General features: G+C 38.9%; 1 protein-coding gene across 3 annotated transcripts; it reads right to left on the reverse strand.

Annotated features, from left to right (window-relative positions):
• Positions 1-3,265: 3,265 nt before the first annotated feature.
• Positions 3,266-12,995, reverse strand: ZNF639 (zinc finger protein 639). 3 transcript variants are annotated; one of them, XM_032340339.1, is made up of 7 exons: positions 12,674-12,995; positions 9,398-9,469; positions 8,463-8,531; positions 6,943-7,053; positions 6,664-6,723; positions 4,597-4,731; positions 3,266-4,476 (listed from the first exon to the last, which is right to left on the reverse strand). In XM_032340339.1, the coding sequence occupies exons 3-7, from the start codon at positions 8,518-8,520 to the stop codon at positions 3,323-3,325; spliced, it is 1,518 nt and encodes a 505-aa protein (XP_032196230.1). In that variant the 5' UTR covers positions 8,521-8,531; positions 9,398-9,469; positions 12,674-12,995; the 3' UTR covers positions 3,266-3,322. The 3 variants fall into 3 exon arrangements, with proteins under 3 accessions (XP_032196230.1, XP_032196222.1, XP_032196234.1); XM_032340331.1 differs by lacking the exon at positions 12,674-12,995 and adding an exon at positions 12,453-12,667; XM_032340343.1 differs by lacking the exons at positions 6,664-6,723; positions 12,674-12,995 and adding an exon at positions 12,453-12,667.
• Positions 12,996-21,669: the final 8,674 nt, after the last annotated feature.

The following is a 21,669-nucleotide window of genomic DNA, read 5'->3' on the forward strand; positions in this document are numbered from 1 at the left end:
AATTTTTTAAATTACAAATTGAATGCATAACTTCATATGAACATGTAAATTACTTTTAGCTTTGTGAATTTATATTTTACAACATGAATGTATACATTTCTTCTCTTAGATTTGAATGTTGTCTTAAAAGATTTTTTTATGGAAAGCTAAACCAATATAAGTATATGTAAATCCATAACCTAAATGCCTTGAATGAAAATTCTTGTAGATACTCTGTCTTTAGTCACCAGAACTGAAAGTTATAGGCAAAGGAATATATATCCCCAAATTTGATCTTAATTTATAGGAATCAGACTGTTTTTGCTTTCTTTTTTTAATTCAAAGATTTTATTTATTCATTTGAGAGAGAGAACAAGAGCAAGAGAGCATGAGAGTGGAGAGGTCAGAGTGAGAGCAGACTCCCTGCGAGGAGAGAGCCAAATGCAGGACTTGATCCCAGGACTCCAGGATCATGACCTTAGCCAAAGGGAGTTGCTTAACCAACTGAGCCACCCAGATGCCCCAGGAATCAGACTGTGTAAAACATATAGGTAAACCTGAGTAACCAAATTTGCTTTTCCTTGGGATGCTTGGTCTTAATTATTTGTTTTCACTTAAATTCTTAACAAATATTGATTTTTTGGTAAACCAATCTGATTCCCAAGAGGATTGGGGCCATTTGATTTTCATAAACTTTCTCAAGTTTGTGTAAGTCATAGTGCTTTTAAGCATTAAAATCTGCTAAAAATTAATCATAGTAGTTTGGGAAACATATTAAACTTCTTACAAAAAGTAGTAATACTGACAAAAGAAGCAAAAGTAAGGTTAATGGTAAAGTGCCAGAAATTAAGTAATACAGTGCTTTGCAAATTAGATTTAAAAATTAGGAATAGTGTTATTCCAAACATACACACACAAAACCTTACATTTACTACACCTACCAGTAACTCAGCAATCACCTAACAACACACTATGGACCCTGTGAAACGGAGAAACCGGTTAGTATGTGATGACACACATTCATGAAATCTAAGAGAGTTGATTTAAAATGGTAAAACTGGCAAATTTATGAGCAGAAGAGAGGCTTTTGAATAGCGCACAATCACTTTAAAATTTTGGAGTACAGGGGAAATTTGGAATTTCATAAGTAATAACTCATTGCAAGGTGAAGATAAAAAAAGCAAGAAATAAAATGGCCCAAGAATTCTTGCTGCCAAGAATCCTATTGTAGTGCAAATAAACATCACGATCAATTATGTATTCTCAGACTTGAACTGTGCTTTAAATCACAAGAGAGTTCAGTGGAAATGTTTGCTTTTTTGGGGGGAAAAACCAAGAAGTAGTTAGAAAAAATCTCTTTTTAGGTAGGGTTGTTTTTCTGAAGAAGTTCTTTAAGCTAAAAATATAAACCAGCTGTCATTGACTTATTTGAAAGTGGAGTAAAAGCAAAAAGTTTTTATTGGGCAAACTGTCAATGGGATGTGTATTCAAGATGCAGATTCAGTAAAAAGTACAAAATTACATGGGTCTAAATTTGGATTAATATCTCTTGAGGTTTCATTACAATTACGTTAATTTGATTACTAATGTGATCAAATGTAAAGTAATAAAATACAAAATTGAAAAAAACCCACTAAGGCATTATTTATTTAAAGTCTGTTTCCTAAAAATAAAATTCTTGAAGGTGGATGTATATTAAAAAGGCATTAAAAAAAGAATTACCAAGAAGGCAGCCAAACAGCTATGTTAAGTAGTCATGAAAAACACCCCAAGGACAAAGCTTGGATTTTAATGTAACATGGTGTAATGGAAACATTGGACTGGAGGCCAAATAACTTGGATTCCACTCCTGTCTCCTATAACTGGTTTTGTGACCTTGGCCTATTTCAACAAGAAACTTAAGAGAACTAGAGGGTTTAGACCAGATGGTTTCTAAGCTTCTCTTCCAGTTTAAATACTCTGATATTAAGTCTTAGAAACATTTCTATCAGGTAGCCCTACCTGGAATATGTTCAAATCAGATGAGTTTCTAAAAATACAATTATGCATATATGACAAAAGTAGAGCCAAAAATGATTATTTTTGAGAAAACTTGTTGCTGCCACCATTCTCAAAATAGACTAAATTTCCACAGTTCTTGTAGGGGGAACACCATAGGTCATAAATTGATCTCTTCAACTGTATCAATATTCCTGAACAATACTGTTTGTTAGTAGGAGTTCATTGGAGTTCAATGATAGACAAACTCGTATCTTTGCATATTGCTATTTAAGAAGCTGCTACTGAATTGTGGTTTTGTCTCTTTTTCTTCAAATGTTGAAGTCCTGAGCTCCAGTACCTCAAAATATGACCTTATTTGGAGATTGGATCTTTACTAGGTTAAAATAAGGTCATTAAGGTTAGCTCTAATCCAGTGACCTTATAAAAAAGGGGAGTTTGAGAAATAGACTTGCATACAAAGAGAACACCATGTGAATGAAGATGGCCATCTACAAGCCGAGAAGAAAGCCAGAACCCCTCATCTGCTAGATCTTTGTAATTCCAGATTAATACTTCAGTGGGTATTCTCAGTCAAATGATTTGTCATCAGCAGTTTGAGCTTATTTCGCTGTTACATAACTGAAAATGAATTGTGAAAATGTTGAGCTATTAAAATGTTACTTTTTATTGTCTAACCCCTTACCAGTTCCTCCTCAGTCTCATTTTAAAATCATTTAACTCAGAGATAGGGGCTAAAATAGAATGAGAATTTAAAAAAAAACCATCAACAAAACTGGATCTTCCCTTCCTACTGTAACACTTGCTTCCTAGTGTTGTTAAAAGAATAATACAGATGGAGAGTCCACTGAGTCTTGGAGATAATTCCTGATGGGGATTATCTGGGAGGGTTTGGGTTCTTATAAATGGAAATATCTGTGGACTTATTTGTATGGTACATTGTATTTAAGTTCTGATAACGCAGTACTTTGATGACTTCAAAGATGGAAAAACTGAGTTTGTCTTGAGTTTAAAAAAGTTAATAGCACCCATGGTTACAAAAGGAAAACTGTAGTCTAGTTTCTTTAGTACATCTGTTTCTCATCAATTCATGAAATCAGAGGTTCTGTAAGAAACAAGATGACAGACACCAAGAGTGGTTAAAACTATCATGCACTGAAAATAACACACTTAGGATACCATTATATACTGAAAAATGTAGCAATGCCAAGAAAATTGGACAATTAAAAAACTTACTTGTTAAAAGCAATTCTCATAAGTTATGTTTAAAATCATCCATTTTAACATCTCCAAAAAAGTCAAATTTATTATTTTACATTAACATTATGGCAGGTAAAGAAAATAATCAAGTCGTCTCATGGACTGGAAGGTGACTTATTAATTCCCTTTCATTTCCAAACCTCATCAAGCAGTCACTACATTTATGAGGTAAGTCAGCTGAATGCTTGAAATCTAGATGGATTTTAAGATCTTCAATTTGTCCTGTTGAATATTCACAGTATTGACATAAATAAATCCCTTCAGATAAATGTGAATTTAAATGTTTGCAATATTCTAGCATACTTGAAAAGCCTTTCCCACAGTCATCACAAACATGAGGAAAAATTTTAGTATGTTCAATAGCAACATGCCTGTTAACATTTGTATGAAGTCTACTCCGAAAACCACATACTTGACACACAAAGAAGTTTTTACATTTGTCAAAGGTAATTTTGCTTAAGAGGCTGTACTGTCCATGTTCTCCATTGTTATACTTATCACTCAACTCAATTAATTTACATGCATGTTCATTTACCACATGGCTATGCAAGTCTTCTGGATCATTTGTTTCATGTTCACAAAACTGACACAAGTACTGTTCATCACAGCTGTGCTCCTGGAAATGTAGGTAGAGTTCACTGCTTGAGGAGAACTGTACATCGCACTGCTCACACCAATAGAGGTGGTCACTAAAATGGGTGTCTGCAATGTGCTGGCTGAGGTTCTCAAAAATCACTGTTTTATAATCACAGTATTTACAAATGTAGGGATCCTCTTCATGCAGTTTGGCATGTTCGATCAAAAGCATGTTGGTAGAGAAACTTTCCTTGCATACTCGACACACATTTGAATCAGTACGCTTATGCTTCAGGATCATATGCTGCTTTAAATCAGAAAAATATTTGCTGTTGAACTCACAAAGTTCACACTTATAGAGACCACTGCTATTGGCTCTCAGTAAAGGCCACTTCTGTTGGGCAGTCACATTCAGAGCTTGGCTCTTGTCAAGAATTTTGCAAAGTTTAGCTGGTGGCTCCTCATCAGTTTGGTCTTGAAGACTTTCTGAGGAATTGTTTTCTGTCTCTATATCATAATCTTCAGAAATTGCATGTACTTCTGCAGCAATTGGAACATCTTCAGCAGTGTGAACTTCTATAGGATTTTCCTCTTGAGTCTGTTGGTTGACTGACTCAGGTGAGTCACACTCTTCATCACAAATTTCAATATCAGCAGATTTTTCTGAAAAATATAACACGTCTATTATCATCACTAAATAAGACCCAATGAATAAATAATTGGCAAAAATTTTTTCATTCATCTATATAAAATAAGCAAATGCTATCAACTGGTTTCCCTAACCTGTAGAAAAGGCAGTGTGGTCTAGAATTCGAAGTACAGGACTGGGAACCAGGTAGTTTTGATTTCTATTTCTGGCTTTGATTCCATCTGTAAATTTTGGCAAGTCATTTGATGTCTCTGTATCAGAATCATCATCTGTAAAAAGAGATTTGGAATATTATATATATCAAAGCATTAAATATTAATTACTATTAAACAAAGCACTAAATGTTTTAAATAAAATTTTGAACTCCCACAGGAACTAAAGGACTTAGACTTAGCCAGGAAAAGAGATGTTATCCAACAGACACACAAAATAATCTGTCCAAACAAGCAACTGCTTTTGCATCTGTGCCCCATTTGGACTAGAATATACTTATTAAAGTAACTTAGGAATTTTCAGTTTAAATTACGGAGTTTGAGTAATAAGCCTTTATTCCCTCAGCCCAGACCCCATGTTTCAAAGTTAGCATGGGGAAACTGAAATACAGGTCAGTAGAAAAAACTAGGCTTCAATATCATGTCACTGTTGTTCTTAAAAGACTTTATTTTTAGGAGTTCTCAGAAAAAATTTGAGAAGATAATACAGAGGATTCCCATATATTCTGCATTCAGTTTCTCCATTCTCTTACATTTCAATTTCTCTATGCTCTTAATATGATACATTTGTTACAATTAATAACCAATACCAGTAAGGTGGTATTAACTAAAGTCTATACTTAAGCAGATTTTCTTAATTTTTTCCTAATGTTCTTTTTCTGTTTCAAGAACCTAAGATTTCACATTCCATTTAGCTGTCATCTCTCTCTCTAGGATACTGTTAGCTGTGGCAGTTTCTTAGACTTTCCTTGTTTTTGATGACCATGACAGTTTTGAGGAGTAGAGATCAGGTATTTTGTAGGATGCCCCATGATTAGACTGGGATTATGGGTTATTAGAGGTAGACCAGAGAGGCAAGCTGCCTTTTTTTTTATCACATCATATCAAGGGTACATAGTACTTACATGATTTTTTACTGTAGATGTTGACTGTGATCACCTGGTTGAAGTAGTATTGATCAGGTTTCTCTGCTGTACTCTTTTTTTTTTTTTTTTTTAAAGATTTTATTTATTTGACAGAGAGCACAAGTAGGCAGAGAGGCAGACAGAGAGAGGGGGAAGCAGGCTCCCCGCTGAGCAGAGAGCCCGATGTGGGGGTCGATCCCAGGACCCTGAGACCACGACCCAAGATGAAGACTCTCCATAGAGTACTCTCCATACTCTATGTTTTGGAACAAAGTCCCTGTATGCAGTTCTCATTTAAGGAGTGGAAAGTTATGTTCCACCTCCTTGAGGGAGAAGAGTCCACATAAATAATTTGGAATTCTCCTACACAGTTTCTAACTTATTCATTCAATTACGTCTATATGGACTCAGGAATATTTATTTTATATTTTGGGGTTCTAATTTTTTTTTTCCCCTTAAATTGTTTCAGCTTTGACTACTGGGAGCTCTTTAGTTGGCTCCTGTGTTCCTCTGACTACCTGGATCATGTGCGCGTGTTGAGTACTTCCTTATTTTCTGGCACTACAAAATGCTCCAGGCTCATCTTATGTATTTCCCACCTTAGAACTAAATCAACCATTTCTCCAAGTGCTAGTTCTTTTTATTGGAGAATGGTTTTAAAAACAAAATCTGGACTCACTCCCACTGGGGTGTCATATCTTTTAGGCCCTCTCAACTAACAGAGTAAACACGTTTGTACAGTGCTCCATATACACAGACATAACTATAATTATCTCTGTATGTAACCATCTGTGTCTCCATTAAGCCAAACATGAGTTCATACAAATATCTTCAACTCCTTATGCTTTTTCAAAAAAATATATTTCTGTGCCTCTGGTAGGAGCTCAAGGAAATTGGCAGTTTTGATGGTTGCAAAGAAGAGAGCAAATGCAAATTTTTATCATTTACCCAATGCTGTTTTAAAGACTCAACAAAAGATGTTAAGACTGAAAAACACTGAATGCTTCACTCTCCATTCCTTCCTTTCCATTAGCCCTTTAGACTACAGCTGAGTGGAAGAACTGTGTATAACACTATTCCTAACCTTTCATCATAAATGCTCCCAGCTCTGGGTCAGTCTTGATTTTCCACCAATTCCTTGCCACTAAAATGGACTTAGGAGAGTGTGCTTTTTATTTACAGGTCTGAAATAATGCTAAAAATTAAAAATTCATACTTGCTTACAAAAAAACCCAATTTCCTTACATTTAAACAAACTGAATATGTGCCATTTAGAAGTCATAACTTTTACCCACATTTTCAAGTAAGAAATAAAAATATATAAAAGCAACTTAAAGGATATTTTGGAAAATATTAGATATACCTTTGTTGTCAAAGTATTTTAAGTCCGGTTGTCTCATAGAACAAACACTGTAACAATGATCAGAAAAAATTCCATTGAATCCATCTGCAATTCTGCTTATTCCAGAGGAATCTGAACATAAGAGGAAAATTTTTAAAATTTCAAGTAAACAATTAAACATGTAAAGCCATCACTTTATCCACCATATATAAATTTTCATATTTGTAATAAAGTATATTTCCTTCAATTCTGAAAGCCTCTATATTTCAGATCTGATAGTGACATTGAGCTTTGCAAGAACCACCAATTACATGATTTACAATATAACACTTGAAGTACACAAAGACAGATCTGCCTTACTGTCAGAATTCCACACATTATAAATACGTGATAAATATATTAACTGCAAAAAACATTGAATTAACACTGAATTAACTACCAAGAAGATCTGCCATGTAATGAAAAGAAAGTAAGGCACAGGAGAAATAGTCTGAGGACCAATGAGGGCTTCTGAATAGTCATTTCAAGTCTTGTTGAGAGAGGTTAAGAGGCAGTAAACCAGGCTTAATTTCCTCAGATATGAAGAATGAATGTGTAGCTTGGGTGGGCTAGCAGGTATGCTAGAGACTATCTCAAATATAGATATGTGAGATTAGTTACAGGTGGCAACAAAGATCTCTATTTTTTTTTGCACCAACATATACTTTATTATTTAGTTAAACTTATTTAAATTCAATTAATTAACATACAGTATATTATTAGTTTCATTAGTTTCATAGGTAGAGTTCAGGGATTCATCAGTTTGATACAACACCCAGTGCTCATTCATCACATGCCCTTCTTAATATCCATCACCCAGCTACCCCCTCCCCTTCCCCCCTCCTCTCCAGCAACCCTGTTTGTTTCCTACGATTGAGAGTCTCTTATGGTTTGTCTCCTCTCTGCTTTCATCTTCTTTTATTTTTCCCTCCTTTCCCCTATGCTCCTCTGTTTTGTTTTTTTTTCTTTCTCTGTTTTGTTTCTTAAATTCCGCATAAGTCAAATCAAAGACCTCTCTCTCTCTTTCTTTTTTAAAGACTTCTCTTCTTAAGACCTCACTTACTGCCAAGATAGTAGAGCCAACCTCAACCAAAGGACCTAAAATAACACAATCAAAATAAAGTTCACATTTTTGAAAATAATGTATAGGATAAAAAATTTATCCCCAACAATCCAAATACCTTCCACCAAGGTTAATGTACCTTAAGAACACACAAGCAAATCTCAATTAATGCTGTATAAGCATGCAACTCTGGATATCTAATTTTAAATATCTATCAACTACTCAGTTGTATATATATATTAAATAATGTCTGTAAACTTCTGATGTGCGCCAAGCATGTGGGACAATGAGGAATATGTATTTAAAGAACTTAAAGCTTTCTCTTACCTAAAAATTGACCCAGATATTTAACTGTTATCTGATCATTTATGAGAAAATGGATAAGAATACAATTGCATGGGACTCAATCCAGGGCCCAAATTTAAAATAATCCACTGACCTGAGTAACGAGAAGGGTGTAATGTCTTCCTTTTTCTTTTTTTAGGATATTCATTCATATCTTTGCAATCTAAAAATGGAAAAATTTAACAAAAATGTCACAAATAAAGATTGTTAATATTTTATAAAAATTCCTCCTAACTAAAGAACTTGCTGGGAATAAGAAGTATGTGCATCACTTGAAAATCTACTTTGTAAGAGAAGTGTTAAACAATGCTTCCATTTATATTTTGGATTTACTTTTCTTTTCTTTTCTTTTTTTTAAAAGATATTTATTTATTTATTTATTTGTCAGAGAGAGAGAGAGAGAGAGCGTGAGCACAAGTAGGCAGAGTGACAGGCAGACACAGAGGGAGAAGCAGACTCCCTGCTGAGCAAGGAGCCAGATGTGGGACTTGATCCCAGGACCCTGGGATCATGACCTGAGCCAAAGGCAGCGGCTTAACCAACTGAGCCACCCAGGCATCCCTGGATTTACTTTTCTGTTCAAGTTTAAAGGCAGGACACCAATACTTTTTTTTTTTCTTGGTGAGGTTGAGAAGTCCATTTCAAATGTTGATGTAATTTTAAGAACAGGATAATTACAATAAACCATGCCCTTAAATTATTTTTATTTAAAAAAGTCATTATAGTACCCTATTAATATGACAGGTACATTTCTTACAATTGGGAATATTCTGATACAGTTTTCAAGCTAATGGTGGATATACGCCCTTGAAAAATCTGTATCGGTCCCCTGATTTCCAGAAAATATACTCATCACATAGAAGCTCAGAATATGATTTTCAAGAAAAAATTCTTTTCTTACTTATAAGGTCACATTCAACATTCTATTTAGAACAAAACAGATAGCAACTTTTGTTTAATCATTAAATGATTAAATTCCAATGGACTGTTATAAAATTGACTAAATGGTTTTTATCACATTCCACTTACTTGGTATAATTCTTAACACTGTAGTGAGGAGAAATGAACTACAGGGAAATTTTCACAGATGGTAAAAAATGCCTGTAGGAAAAAACACGAAGTCACATTAGCAAAAATGTATTTCACTTCTGAGACTCAAGAATACTATGGCACCAGGTCTCTAATTAACTGGAAAGTTATATGGAATTAATTCAAGTATAAATAATCTTTTGAACATATTGTATTAAGCACTAAAAACTGATAAATATGTGAGTATATACATGTGTCATATTTCTTTGAAATGAATCTACCTTCTAAAACTATAGCTATATTTTAACACCAAAATAGGAATATATATCTGGTTATTCAGCCATAATGAAAGCAAACCAAATCAGACTTTGAACTGTTTAAGTCCTTACAGATTGTTTAACAATACAAGGACAATAACCATTTACTGAACACCAATCATGTGCCAGGCCACTTTATCTTATTTAATCCTATAATATGAAAAATATACAACACTCCCTCAAAATTGATTATATATCAATTGATGTACTGATTGATGTATCAATTGATGAGGAAACCAAGGCATAGTAAAATCAAGTCCAGGAAATTTTTTGTAAGTGGTAGCACTGGAATCTGAGTAAGGATCTAATTTTATAGCACATGCTTTGGAAATAGGGAGATACAAATAGGGAGTTATAATTCAGGTAACAGATTAATGTCAGAATCAGAATCACCTCTTCCATTTCAGGTTAGTGTTCTTTCACTGTAGAAGTGGCCAAGTAAGGAATGTCAGAAAAAGAAATGGACATTTTCTCTGCCAGCTTTATATGCTGCCTTTCTTATCATCAAAGTCATATACATAGCAGGTAAACTTGATATTATTACTGAGACCATCTTGTTTCTAATGGTAAGGTACTTGAGGTGCACACACTATTTTTGCTGCTTCACTAGGTTCTGGGTACTAGGTTATTAGCTTTATAAGTGATGTGATCATACAGTAATAAGACAGTGATTTTCAGTTTATTGAGCATTCTCCTCTTATTTGATCTTCACAATCCTGTGAGGTACACAGAAGGGTTACCACCAAACTCACTCCAATTTTACTGATGAGGTGAAAGTCAGTAACTAAGTGGCAGAACCAGAGCTGAAAAATCATGTCTTCTGACTCTTGAGTTTTGAACAACTAACTGTGTAAGTAATTTTTGTTGCTAATCACTATTACCAGCACGTTACATCTTCCAGTTCTTAGTCACCAACAGGAAGAAGGGAAGGGAATCACCCAAAGAAACTGACAACAGTTAGATTTATAGAAGTAGTATCTCTATATAAAATGGCTTACCTAATACAAATAGCATTCCTTGAACCCTTCCCAATCAAGTACATTCAAAAACTTCTCATTATGCCACAAACTAAAACCTTAAGACTCATTCCTAATACCTCTTCTGTATACTTCCAGAATTTATACAGCCCAGGGTATTAAACTTCATGTTTTACATGTTCTAAAACTGTCCGGGAGAACAATGAAAACTATTGGCCCAACATTAAAGTAGCTTCTTGCTATTTCAGAACACACTTTAAATTCTTTCCAATTTGAAGAATGAAAAAGCAAGGAAAGGAAACCAAGCATGGCACTAAAAATTAATCTTTCAAACTGGCCTGGATTCAGGCTGTCAGGTGAGAGGAATAGGATCACCTTGATCAGGAAAGGTCTGACTCCCACCCTTTCAGCATGATGCTAAGATGCCTACTCAAGACCAGAAATGCTAACATCTTTCATTTCAGCAAATATTCTTATGTGCTTTTTGTATACATAACTGCCCTGATGAAGAAGTTTGGTTTTTTACTCAAAGATGTCTTATCAACCTCCTCACTAGGTCTTCCTCTCACGGGGAAGATTTTGAGTCACCTTCTCATTCACTCTCTCTTCCCCATTTAACAAACAACCCATGTAATACATGTCACAGCAGGTTATAAGTTAATTTAAATTAATTAAATCACTTTGAATCTATTCACCCAGGAAAAACATTGTTAACATTTTGGTATACAGACATCTAGACATTTTCCTAGGCTAAGGTATACATATGTATGTTCTACATTTACAAAAATGATACCATGCCACATGAAACATTGATTTTTTTTTTTAAAAGCAACTTACAAAATACCTATCAGCATCTCTCCACCTGTCATTTTTTTCAAGAATGTCTGTACAAAATGCCATTTAACACGCAATCAGTACCTGTATCAAACAGATCGACATCGAAGGCCTTTCATCTCATATAAATACTCTCTAACTGGTATAAAAATAAGGCAAGTATTCACAATCAAAAGCTCTATTTTTACAAGGTTTTAAAAGCAAGTTTTTTTCATCCTCCTTTCAGAATAAGTACATATTCTCCAGATTTTAAAAGAACTGAAACACAAAAATGTTTCAGTAGAGTTTTTAAACCAGAACCCACGGTACGTCCAACTTGAGTTACCAGTCTTTGCCCAAATTTTTACCTCTTCGCAAAGAGGTAGTTGAAATTATTTCAAATTACTCGCGTCGTAGGTTGTACTGAAAAAGAAAAGCTAAAGGGGTGTAGGGGCACCCGAAGGGGGGGGCAGGCCACTGGCCCGAGATGAGAGCGCCAGGCTGCATTCGGCCGCGGAGGCTTGCGGGCGAACAAGGGATTCGCAGCGAGTCCCCAAGCCGCTCCGCACCGCGGGGGGCCAGCCTGGCACCGACCGGCTTCGGGAGCCCAGGCGCCACCGGACACGCCGGTCAGAGGGGCCGCGCAGGAGACCCCCGGACCTAGCCGCCTCCACGCCCGCGCCACGCGCCGGGCCCAGCAGGGCCAGGCGACCAGCGGGGACTCCTAAACCCCGACCCCAAAAGCGCCATAAAGAAAACAGCAGCAGGGGGCCGAGCGTCCTCCGCGGGGGGTGGAACTGCCTCCAGGATGGGGGAGGGGCCGCCATCCCGTCTGAAAACGGAGGCAGGGTTTCATTTGAAAAGACGTCGTGGGGTCTTCCCTGCCCTCTCCTGTGGGAGGCTGCGTCCGCACGCCGCCGGCCCGCTCCTCCTCACACTCACACTCACCAGGACTCCGGGGCCCGCCCAGGCGCAGCTCCGAGGCGGCGGCGGTAGCCGAAGCGCCCGAGTGCGGGCGGAGCGGCCGCGCGGCCCTGCCGGCGGGCGGCGCCGCGGTGGCCCTCGCGCTCTCGGGCGCTCCCCCGGGCCGGCCCTTCTCCCTCCCGCGCGCCTCACGCCCTGCCCGCCAGGCGCCAAGCCCCAGGCCCCAGCTCGGCGGCCGCACTCACCACCTCGCTCCGCGCCTGCGCCGCGCACCTCAGAGGCCCGCCGACTGGGCGGGGGAGGTGACGAGGTGAGAGTGGGGGGGCAGGGGATCGGGCGGCGCGGCGACGCCGCACACCAGAGCTGGGAGGGACCACCGGCCTTTAGCCCCCGGGGGTGGCCCGGCAGCCCGCGCCCCCTGCCGGCACTTCTGTGCCGCCGCAGGGTTCTTCCGGGCTGGGTACCGCCCCTCCGGAGCCTAGCGGGTGATTCCACTCCCTAGAACTGCTCCCCGCGAGGCCGCCGAGGGAACTTCCCTACCACGGGCTCCCGAGCCTTTCCTCCCGCCTCCAGAGAAGTGGGAGAAGCGCGGCGAGCTAGCGGCCCCTTTCCCACCTGGTTCCTCCAGGGGGCGTGCGAGAGCGGTCTTCCACGAGTTAGGCAAGGCAGATGGCATTTCAGCCCCCAGAGCGGCGGCTGCTTGCTGGGGACGCAGAGGGCGACGGCCTTGCCAAGGTTGTACCGCGTCCCCACGAAAGAACTACGCGGGGGTAGGAGGCTGAGAATTTTGAAGATCGCGGTCGTTATTAGGCCTCAGGCCGATTCCTTGATTCAAGAAATCCCCGTGGAATGAATGTAAAATTTTAGAGGATTGGATTAGATTGTTTAATTCCTTTTCCGATTTAGAGCTCCTAGGAGCAGACGTGGAAAGGATTAAATTGAACAAGCATAAATAAACCTGTGAACACGGTTTCAAAGATGAACATCTCTGTACAAGGGGGGCCCGTCATATGTTTAATTTTTGATAGTAAGTTGAAGTTGTCGGTCCCAATTTACAAATTAGAAAAGCGAGGGTCTAAAGGCTAGGTCTGATTCATTTTTGTAACCTCAGCACCCGGGCTTCAAATATTTGTTAAGTAGATGAATGGGGCCCGTATTATATGCGCTTAAGGTCACTCGGAGAGTTAGGGCTGCGGTCCATGTCTTTTCATCCACATCCACTGTGCTTTTTCTGATTACCACATGTTACCCAACCACCCAAACGCTGGAGAATAATCATTCCAGACCTTACTCCCATTCCTTCACCTTTATTCCAGAAGATGAAGCCGTATTTTAAAGAGACACCCGGTTTCCGATGCTCACTTTTTAGGACCTCGACTACTGTATGTGTTTGTGTACTCAGCCCAAATAAGTGAATGTTTACGAATGCTGGCTGGCATGGCCTGAATAAAGTACGAAGAGACTTAGTGGTATCTATTAATCCTCATATAGTTCGTACCGCTGCCGGGTAGGGAATGGACACGTGTTTGCTGGACTTACATAAACAGTATTCACAGTTCCGTCCTCTCGGCTGGTTGGGCTGTTCCCCGACGTGACACATTGGAAGCCACAAGGGGGTGGTATGGGACCATTTTAAGTTATTGTTTCGCTCGTGCGTTGCCTTGTGCCAAACAAAATCTTTACATTCTAGGCTGAAGTTTTATTTCAAAACATTCTGTAGTGAGAGCAAACAACACTACCAGCCCCCCAGCACATTACTTAAACAAACAAACAAGCAAACAAACCCACACTATTTTCCCTTACCCAGAGAAGTAAATAGGAAGAGCATTACAATGTTGACTTGTCCTTTAGCATAATCACAAGTCAGGATACTTGATGTTTTTTGATTAGTTCGAGTAAGTTTTCTAGTTTCATTTTTGCGTCCCCCCCCCTTTCCTTTCCTTCCTCTTAATGGGGGGTGGTGGCTGCGAGGATGAAACCCTCAAATCTCAATAGAATACCGAGTTGTAGGGTTTGTTATCTTCTAATACAATTTTGACAGAAGGGGTATTAAATCCTCACTATTTCTCCCAACTTTTTATCACATTTGTAGTATAGCTCAGTTTTTTTTCCTGATTAGAAAAGGGATACATCTTTATCACTTAATGGAAACAACATCAAAGTATGAATAGCAAAAGAAAAAGAAAAAGAAAAAGTTACCATAATCCTACAACCCAGATAACATGGTAACATTTCGCTCAGGGGCTGTACATTATTATTATTTTTAAAAATCTATATCCATTTAGAATTGGTTTTAAAAATTTGGATAGTATTATGTTATTCTGCAGCAGCTCCCCCCTCCCTTAATAAAGCCTGAATATACTTCATGCTGTTAATGTTAATGACACTGTGGAATTCCACTATAAATAACCAACTAAATAGTTACATGGTGGATAATTAAGTTGTTTCTGTCTTTAAAAAAAAAATGCTTTGCTAATTTGGTAAACAAAACATAGTATTCCATCTTAATTTGTATTTGTTTTTTGTGAACTTAAATATTTTCTGTGTTTACTGGTCATTTATTTCTCTTGAGAATTTTCAGTTTATGTCTTTTGTCCATTTTTCTATGGGCTGTTTATCTCTTTAAAGAAAGTTAAAATTTTTAGCTTTTTACCTGAGATATATGTTGCATATATTTCTTTCAAGTTTGTTGTTTGCTTTTTAATTTTGTTAATGGTACGAATGTTTTTAAGTTGTTGTGAAATTAATCTTCTCTTCTACCCAGTATCTGGTTGTATTTTTTCACTTCAACTTTTTAGCTTATCTGTAGTTTATTTTGGGCTGTGAGATGAACAGAATTCATTCTCTTTCTGTCATAATCCTTTTTTTCTCATTTCTCTCCATCTTGTATAACAGCCTGAAATTAAATTTGTTAAGGATAGCTTCATCTGATGCTCAATTAACTTCTTTTTTTTTTCCCCCAAGATTTTATTTGTTGATTTGAGACCAAGAGAGTGAGTGAGAGAGCATGATAGAGGAGGAGGTCAGAGGGAGAAGCAGACTTCCTGTGGAGCTAGGAGTCCAATGCAGGACTTGATCCTGGGACTCTGGGGTCATGACCTGAGCTGAAGGCGGTTGCTTAACCAACTGAGCCACCCAGGCGCCCCAGATGCTCAATTAACTTCTTAAGGCCCGAGTTTTCAAACTTTAACTGCATCAGAATCACCAGCAGTACTTGTCAAACTATAGATTTCTGTGCACTAGCCCAAGTTTCTACCTGGATAAATCTGAGCTGGAGGTAAGTGACACTGATGTTGTTGGCCCAGGATCACTGTTTGAAAGTCACTATCCTAAGGCTTTCCCCACCCAGACCTATACTAGCCAAACAGCACTTCTCACTATTCACAGATAGTCTCTAGCTCTTTTTCACTTGTGTGTTTCAGCATATTTTTCCCCACCTGCAGTGTTTTTACCTTGTTTCTGTATGTAAGATCAAGTTCATAATTTATCTCTTCTGTGAAATCTTTGATTATCCCCAGCAGAGATCTCTGATCACTCTTCAGAGACTTCACAGTTTTGGTACATTGGTCCGCTTATTACCAGAGATGCATTTACTGTGAAGGAAACAAAGCTTAAGCTTCAAGTCTCCTCAATTTCATGAACCTCTTCCGAGATGAGGTATTTATAATTTGATATTCTTGTATAATTTTGTACTTAAGTAAAATTTTGTATTTATAATTTTATATTCTTTTTCTTAACAATTTAATTCCCCCAGTTTGAATAAGCTTTCCTCCTCACAAGAATTGGCTTCTCCTATTTATTGTATTGTTTCTTTACAGACTTTGAATTACGGTTTAATTATATTCAGGTTTGCTCCATCTTCCTGCTTAGTAGTGTCTTATATAGACTCTCATTAATTTTTTAAAGATTTTATTTATTTGACAGAGAGAGACAGAGAGTGACACAGTGAGAGCACAAGCAGGGGGAGTGGGAGAGGGAGAAGCAGGCTTCCTGTGGAGCAGGGAGCCCGAAGTGTGGCTCAATCCCAGGACCCTGAGATCATGACCTGAGCCAAAGGCAGATGCTTAATGACTGAGCCACCCAGGCCCACCAACTCTCATTAATTTTAAAATAAAATATTCATTGCAGTGGTGCCTAGGTGATGCATTCAGTTAAGCGACCAACTCTCGGTTTCGGCTCACATTGTAGATCTCAGGGTCATGAGATTGAGCCCCTCATGGGGCTCAGTGCTCAACCTGGAGTCTGCTTAAGACTCTTTCTCCCTCTCTCTGAACTTCTCCCCGCACCATCAAAAAAAAAAAAAAAAAAAAAAAAAAAAAAATCACTGTGCACGGGAAGGGGACAAAAAAATAAAATATTCACTTCGTATATACCTTTGGTCCAGCACTATACTGGGTACTGGGAATACAGTGTGATCAAGGTAGATATAGCCTTTGCCCTGCTGTACCTTATAATAAAGTGGGGAAAATTGGCAATTCAACAGCATTAGAATGTGATGGCTAACTTTATATAAAGTAAGTAAAGAGTGTTATGGGAGCACACACAGGTGACTTACCTTGGTCTAAGGAGGATGGGACATGTAAAGAGGTATTCAACTTGGTGAATTAATTGGTAAACTCTGTCCTGGCCACAAGCTTGCTAATACTAGTGCAGACCTGACTGACTGACATACTCCTGACTCAGACAGGAGGCAGCTACATGCCATAGCGTTAAGTCAGGGACTTCACATCCCCAACAGAGACACCTGGACTCCATAATTGTGAGCCACTCAGAAAGATAGAGGTCCTCCAAGGAGCCAGTTCAGTGCTTTCAAAACCAGCAAGTCTAGATCTAGCCAGTTAGTCAAACACTGATCCCTAAAATGGAACAGAGAGAGTCTTTTAGCTTTAAAAGACTTACTCCATTTTCCCTTCCTTGACCCTTATCCCCAAGAGTCTATCTAGACTCTATTCTGGATCCGGTTCCCTGCTTGGCTATCAAACTTTTTCACTCAATGCTGAATTTTTAAATTTTTTTTCCTTTAACCAAATAAGTGAATGAATGAATAAAATCTGACTAGACTTCCTTATTAGAATATTACTAATAATTTCTACATGACACTTTTTATTTTCTAGAGTACTGGCTTTATTTACAGCATTTGGGAATAGAGGTAAAGTGCTGTATGCATGTGATAGATTTATACTTAGACATATATACCTGCAAAGATCTGAAGGCTGAGCCATGTCAAGGGAGACTGAGATTAAAAGATGATGAAAACAAAGCATTTCCTCAGTAAATGGTTGTATTTGTTATCTCTAGGAAGAAAATGAATTGATTGTTTAGGTTTGTGGCAGGTGTTATACTGTTGCACAATATCCAATTTCTGGTGCTCTCTGCTTTCAGGCATGCAGAATATTACACTCCCTGTCCTGTTTGAAGTCAGGTAGAGTCACATGACTTGTGTTGGCCGTGAAGATGTCTGTAAAAGTATTATGTGTGACTTCTATGTCAAGGCATTTCTTTTTTTAGCTCTTGCTTCTCTAGCCTTCCCTTCCTCTGCATGGAGAGGTATCAGCATCCATAGGTCTGACATGAACAAGAAACATACTGAAGCCGTTAAGAAAGGAAAAAATATTTAAGGAGGAACATCATAATGAATGCAGGTCTTGGTTTTCCTGTCTTTCATAGATGTAAAATCCCTTTGTTGAAGAATTTTTAGGAGAAGAGTTAAGGTGGCAGAGGAGTAGGAAGACCCTGTGCTTTCCTCCCCCCAAACACCCCTTGATAAATATCAAATCATTCTGAATATCCAAGAAATCGATCTGAGGATTACCAGAACAGATTGCACAACTAGAGGGTGAGAAGAGACCACATTGTGGAAGGTAGGAGGTGTGGAGACATGATTTGGGGGAGAAAATGATCAAGGGTCCTGCAGAGGGGAGGGAGCCCTAATCATGGAGCAGGGAGAGAGAGCCAGAGGGAGGGAGGGAGGGAGAGAGAGTGAGAAAGCAGTGCACAGGGGATCACACAGAAAAGTGCTTTCCCAAAACTATGGACTGGGAAAATGAGAGGGGTTTTTACAATCAGTGCAACTGAAAGACTGGAGTTTATGAAGTCCATGCCGTGGCTGGTGTTGAGCTTGGTGCACACTGCAGTGCTCCTGTGGAGAAGGAGGGCAGGGGCCTGGGGGCAGACAGCTGTAATCTGAGGATCCCCTGGGACTCACTGGGAGAGATGGTTCCCCCTTCTTGGAGTGCATCTGGGAGAGGTGGCATTGCTTCTCAGAGACAAAAGAGATGGCAGGCACCATTGGGCTTTCCTGCCCCTTAAGCATAGAAGTAGAGACTCCTGCTAAGGGCAGCTAACTCGGACTCAGGCGCTTTACTCTAGACTCCAAGGTTCTGCATGTTGGTGCAACTCCTCTTCTGGGACAAACCAGCACCAGCCAGAGTGTGGGGAGACCCTCCACCAGAGGACCCCAGTGCAGGTCCATGCCACACCCCTGACATTTGGAGTTTTGAAGCTCATTTGGCACGCCTTTGATAAAACATGGGTGCACTGCACTGCCAGGTGAGCAGATGGCCTGGACACAGACAGGGTGAAGGCAAGGATCTGAGGGATGCCTGGGATAAACGAGGAGTGATTGTTTGCTTTTCTGTGAAAGCTTCCTGGAGAGGGTGGGCACAAACGCCCCTCTCTAGGGAGGAGGGAGAAGACTAGTGCCATTTTTCTCCTCCAACCATCAGCATAGAAAGACTTAAGTGAGTAGTACAGTGCCCACAGTGGAGGCTTCAGCTGCTTACACTGAGCCCTACCCTTCTGTGCTCTGCAGGTGCTTTTTTACTAGTTCAAGTGTGCCTGAGAACCAGAATAGCAGTGGGCCCCTTCCCCCAGAAAAACAGCACAAGCCCCCCTCGTGTACCAAGTTTACTGATCATAGAGTGCTGCAAAGCTTCAACTGTAGTGGAAATGGGATCAGGCCTTTTTTGATGAGCAGGCCAGAGCACATCCAGTTAAAACTCACTACCCTCTGGACAAGGTCTAGTCCCCATTGCAGGCAAGGAGAAACTCTAAAGAGGACTGACCTGAGTGAAAGAGCAGCTAAAATACAGCAACTGACTGCACACAGCATACACCAGAGACACTTCCTGAAGCACCAGACCCTGGACAGTATATGACCTCTTCTTAATAAAGCCATTACTCTCAGGAACAGGGAACACAAGAGGCATTCCTAAAACACAGAAGACATAGACCTAGACAAAATGCCAAGGAGGAGGAATTCATACTAACAGAACAAGAAAAGGTCACAGCCAGGGATCTAATCAAAGCAGATATAGGTAATATGTGTGATCCAGAATTTAAAACAACAATCATAAGGATATTAGCTGAGCTTGAGACAAGCATAGAAGACATCAGGGAGTCCCTTACTGCAGAGATAAAAGGTATAAAAACTAATCAGTCTGAAATAAAAGATGCTATAACTAAGATGCAAAACTGAATTGTAGTGACCACAAATATAGAAGAAGTGGAGGAATGAGTAAGTGATATAGAAGATAAAATTATGGAGAATAATGAAGCTGAAAAGAAGAGGGAAAGAAAAATATTGGATCGTGAATGTAGACCTAGGTAACTCAGTGACTCTATAAAGCATAACATTAATATCATAGGAGTACCAGAAGAAAAGAGTAGAAAGGGGGTATAAGGTTTATTTGAGCAAATTATAACTGAAAACTTCCCTAATCTAGAGAAGGAAACAGACTTCCAAATCCAGGAGGCACAGAGAACTCCCATCAAAATAACAAAAGCAGGCCAACACCAAGATATATTGTAGTAAAATTTGCTAAATATAGAGTTAAGGAAAAAATCCTAAAATCATCAGGGGAAAAGAAATCCCTAACTTACAAAGGAAGACAAGTAAGGGTAGCAGTGGATCTTTCCGCAGAAATTTGGCAGGCCAGAAGGCAGTCGCATGATATATTCAACATGCTGAGTGGGACACATCTGCAGCCAAGAATACTCTATCCTGCAAGGCTGTCATTCAGAAGAGAAGGAGAGATAAAGATTTTCCCCAAATAAACAAAAACTACAGGAGTTTGTGACCACTAAACTAGCCCTATAGGAAATATTAAAGGGACTCTGGGTGGAAAAGAAAGACCAAAAGCAGCAAAGATGAGAAAGAAACAGAAAAGTAACACTTTGACAGTAAATTCATATCTATCAATTATCACTTTGAATGTAAATCGACTAAATGCTCCAATCAAAAGACATAGGTTATCAGAATGGATTTAAAAAAAAAAGAAAGACCCATCTATACTCTGCCTACCAGAGACTCATTTCAGACATGAAGACACCTGCAGATTGAAAATGAGAGGATAGAGAACCATTCGCCATGCTCTGCTAATGGACATTGAAAGAAAGCTGGGGTAGCTATACTTATATCAGATAAACTAGATTTTAAACCAAAGACTGTGACAAGGTATGAAAATGGGCGCTGTATCATAGTAAAGGGGTCTATCCAACAAGATCTAACAATTGTAAATATTTATGCCCCCTTCTTGGGAGAAAACAAATATATAAAACAATTAATAATGAACAATACAGAAACTCATCAATAATAATACAATGATAGTAGGAGACATTAACAACCTACTCATATCAATAGACAGATTATTTAAGCAGAAAATCAACAAGGAAACATTGGCTTTGAGTGACACGCTGGACCAGATGGACTTAACAGATATATGCAGAACATTTTATCCAAAATCAGCAGAATACACATTCTTTTCAAGTACACGTGGGACATTCTCCAGAATAGATCACATACTGAGTCACAGATCAGGCCTCAACAAATAAAAGAAGATTGAGATCATACCATTTATATTTTTCCTACTACAACACTATGAAACTTGAAGTCAACCACAAGAAAAGATTTGGAAAGACCACAAATACTTGGGGGGTAAAGAACATCCTACTAAAGAATAAATGGGTTAACCAGGAAATTAAAGGAGATAAAACAAAAAAAAACCTACATGGAAACAAATGATGATGAAAACATGACTGTCCAAAACCTTTAGGATATAACGAAAGTGGGCATAAAAGGGAACTATAGAGCAATACAGGCCTTCCTAAGAGGCAAGAAAAGTATCAAATACACAACCTAATCAAGCTGGAAAAAGAACAACAAATGAAGCCTAACGTCAACAGAAGAGAGGAAATAATAAAGATTGGAGTAGAAATAAATGATATAGAAACAAAAAGCCAA

This window comes from Mustela erminea, chromosome 1 (assembly GCF_009829155.1).
Source record: "Mustela erminea isolate mMusErm1 chromosome 1, mMusErm1.Pri, whole genome shotgun sequence".
Lineage (NCBI taxonomy): Eukaryota > Metazoa > Chordata > Mammalia > Carnivora > Mustelidae > Mustela > Mustela erminea.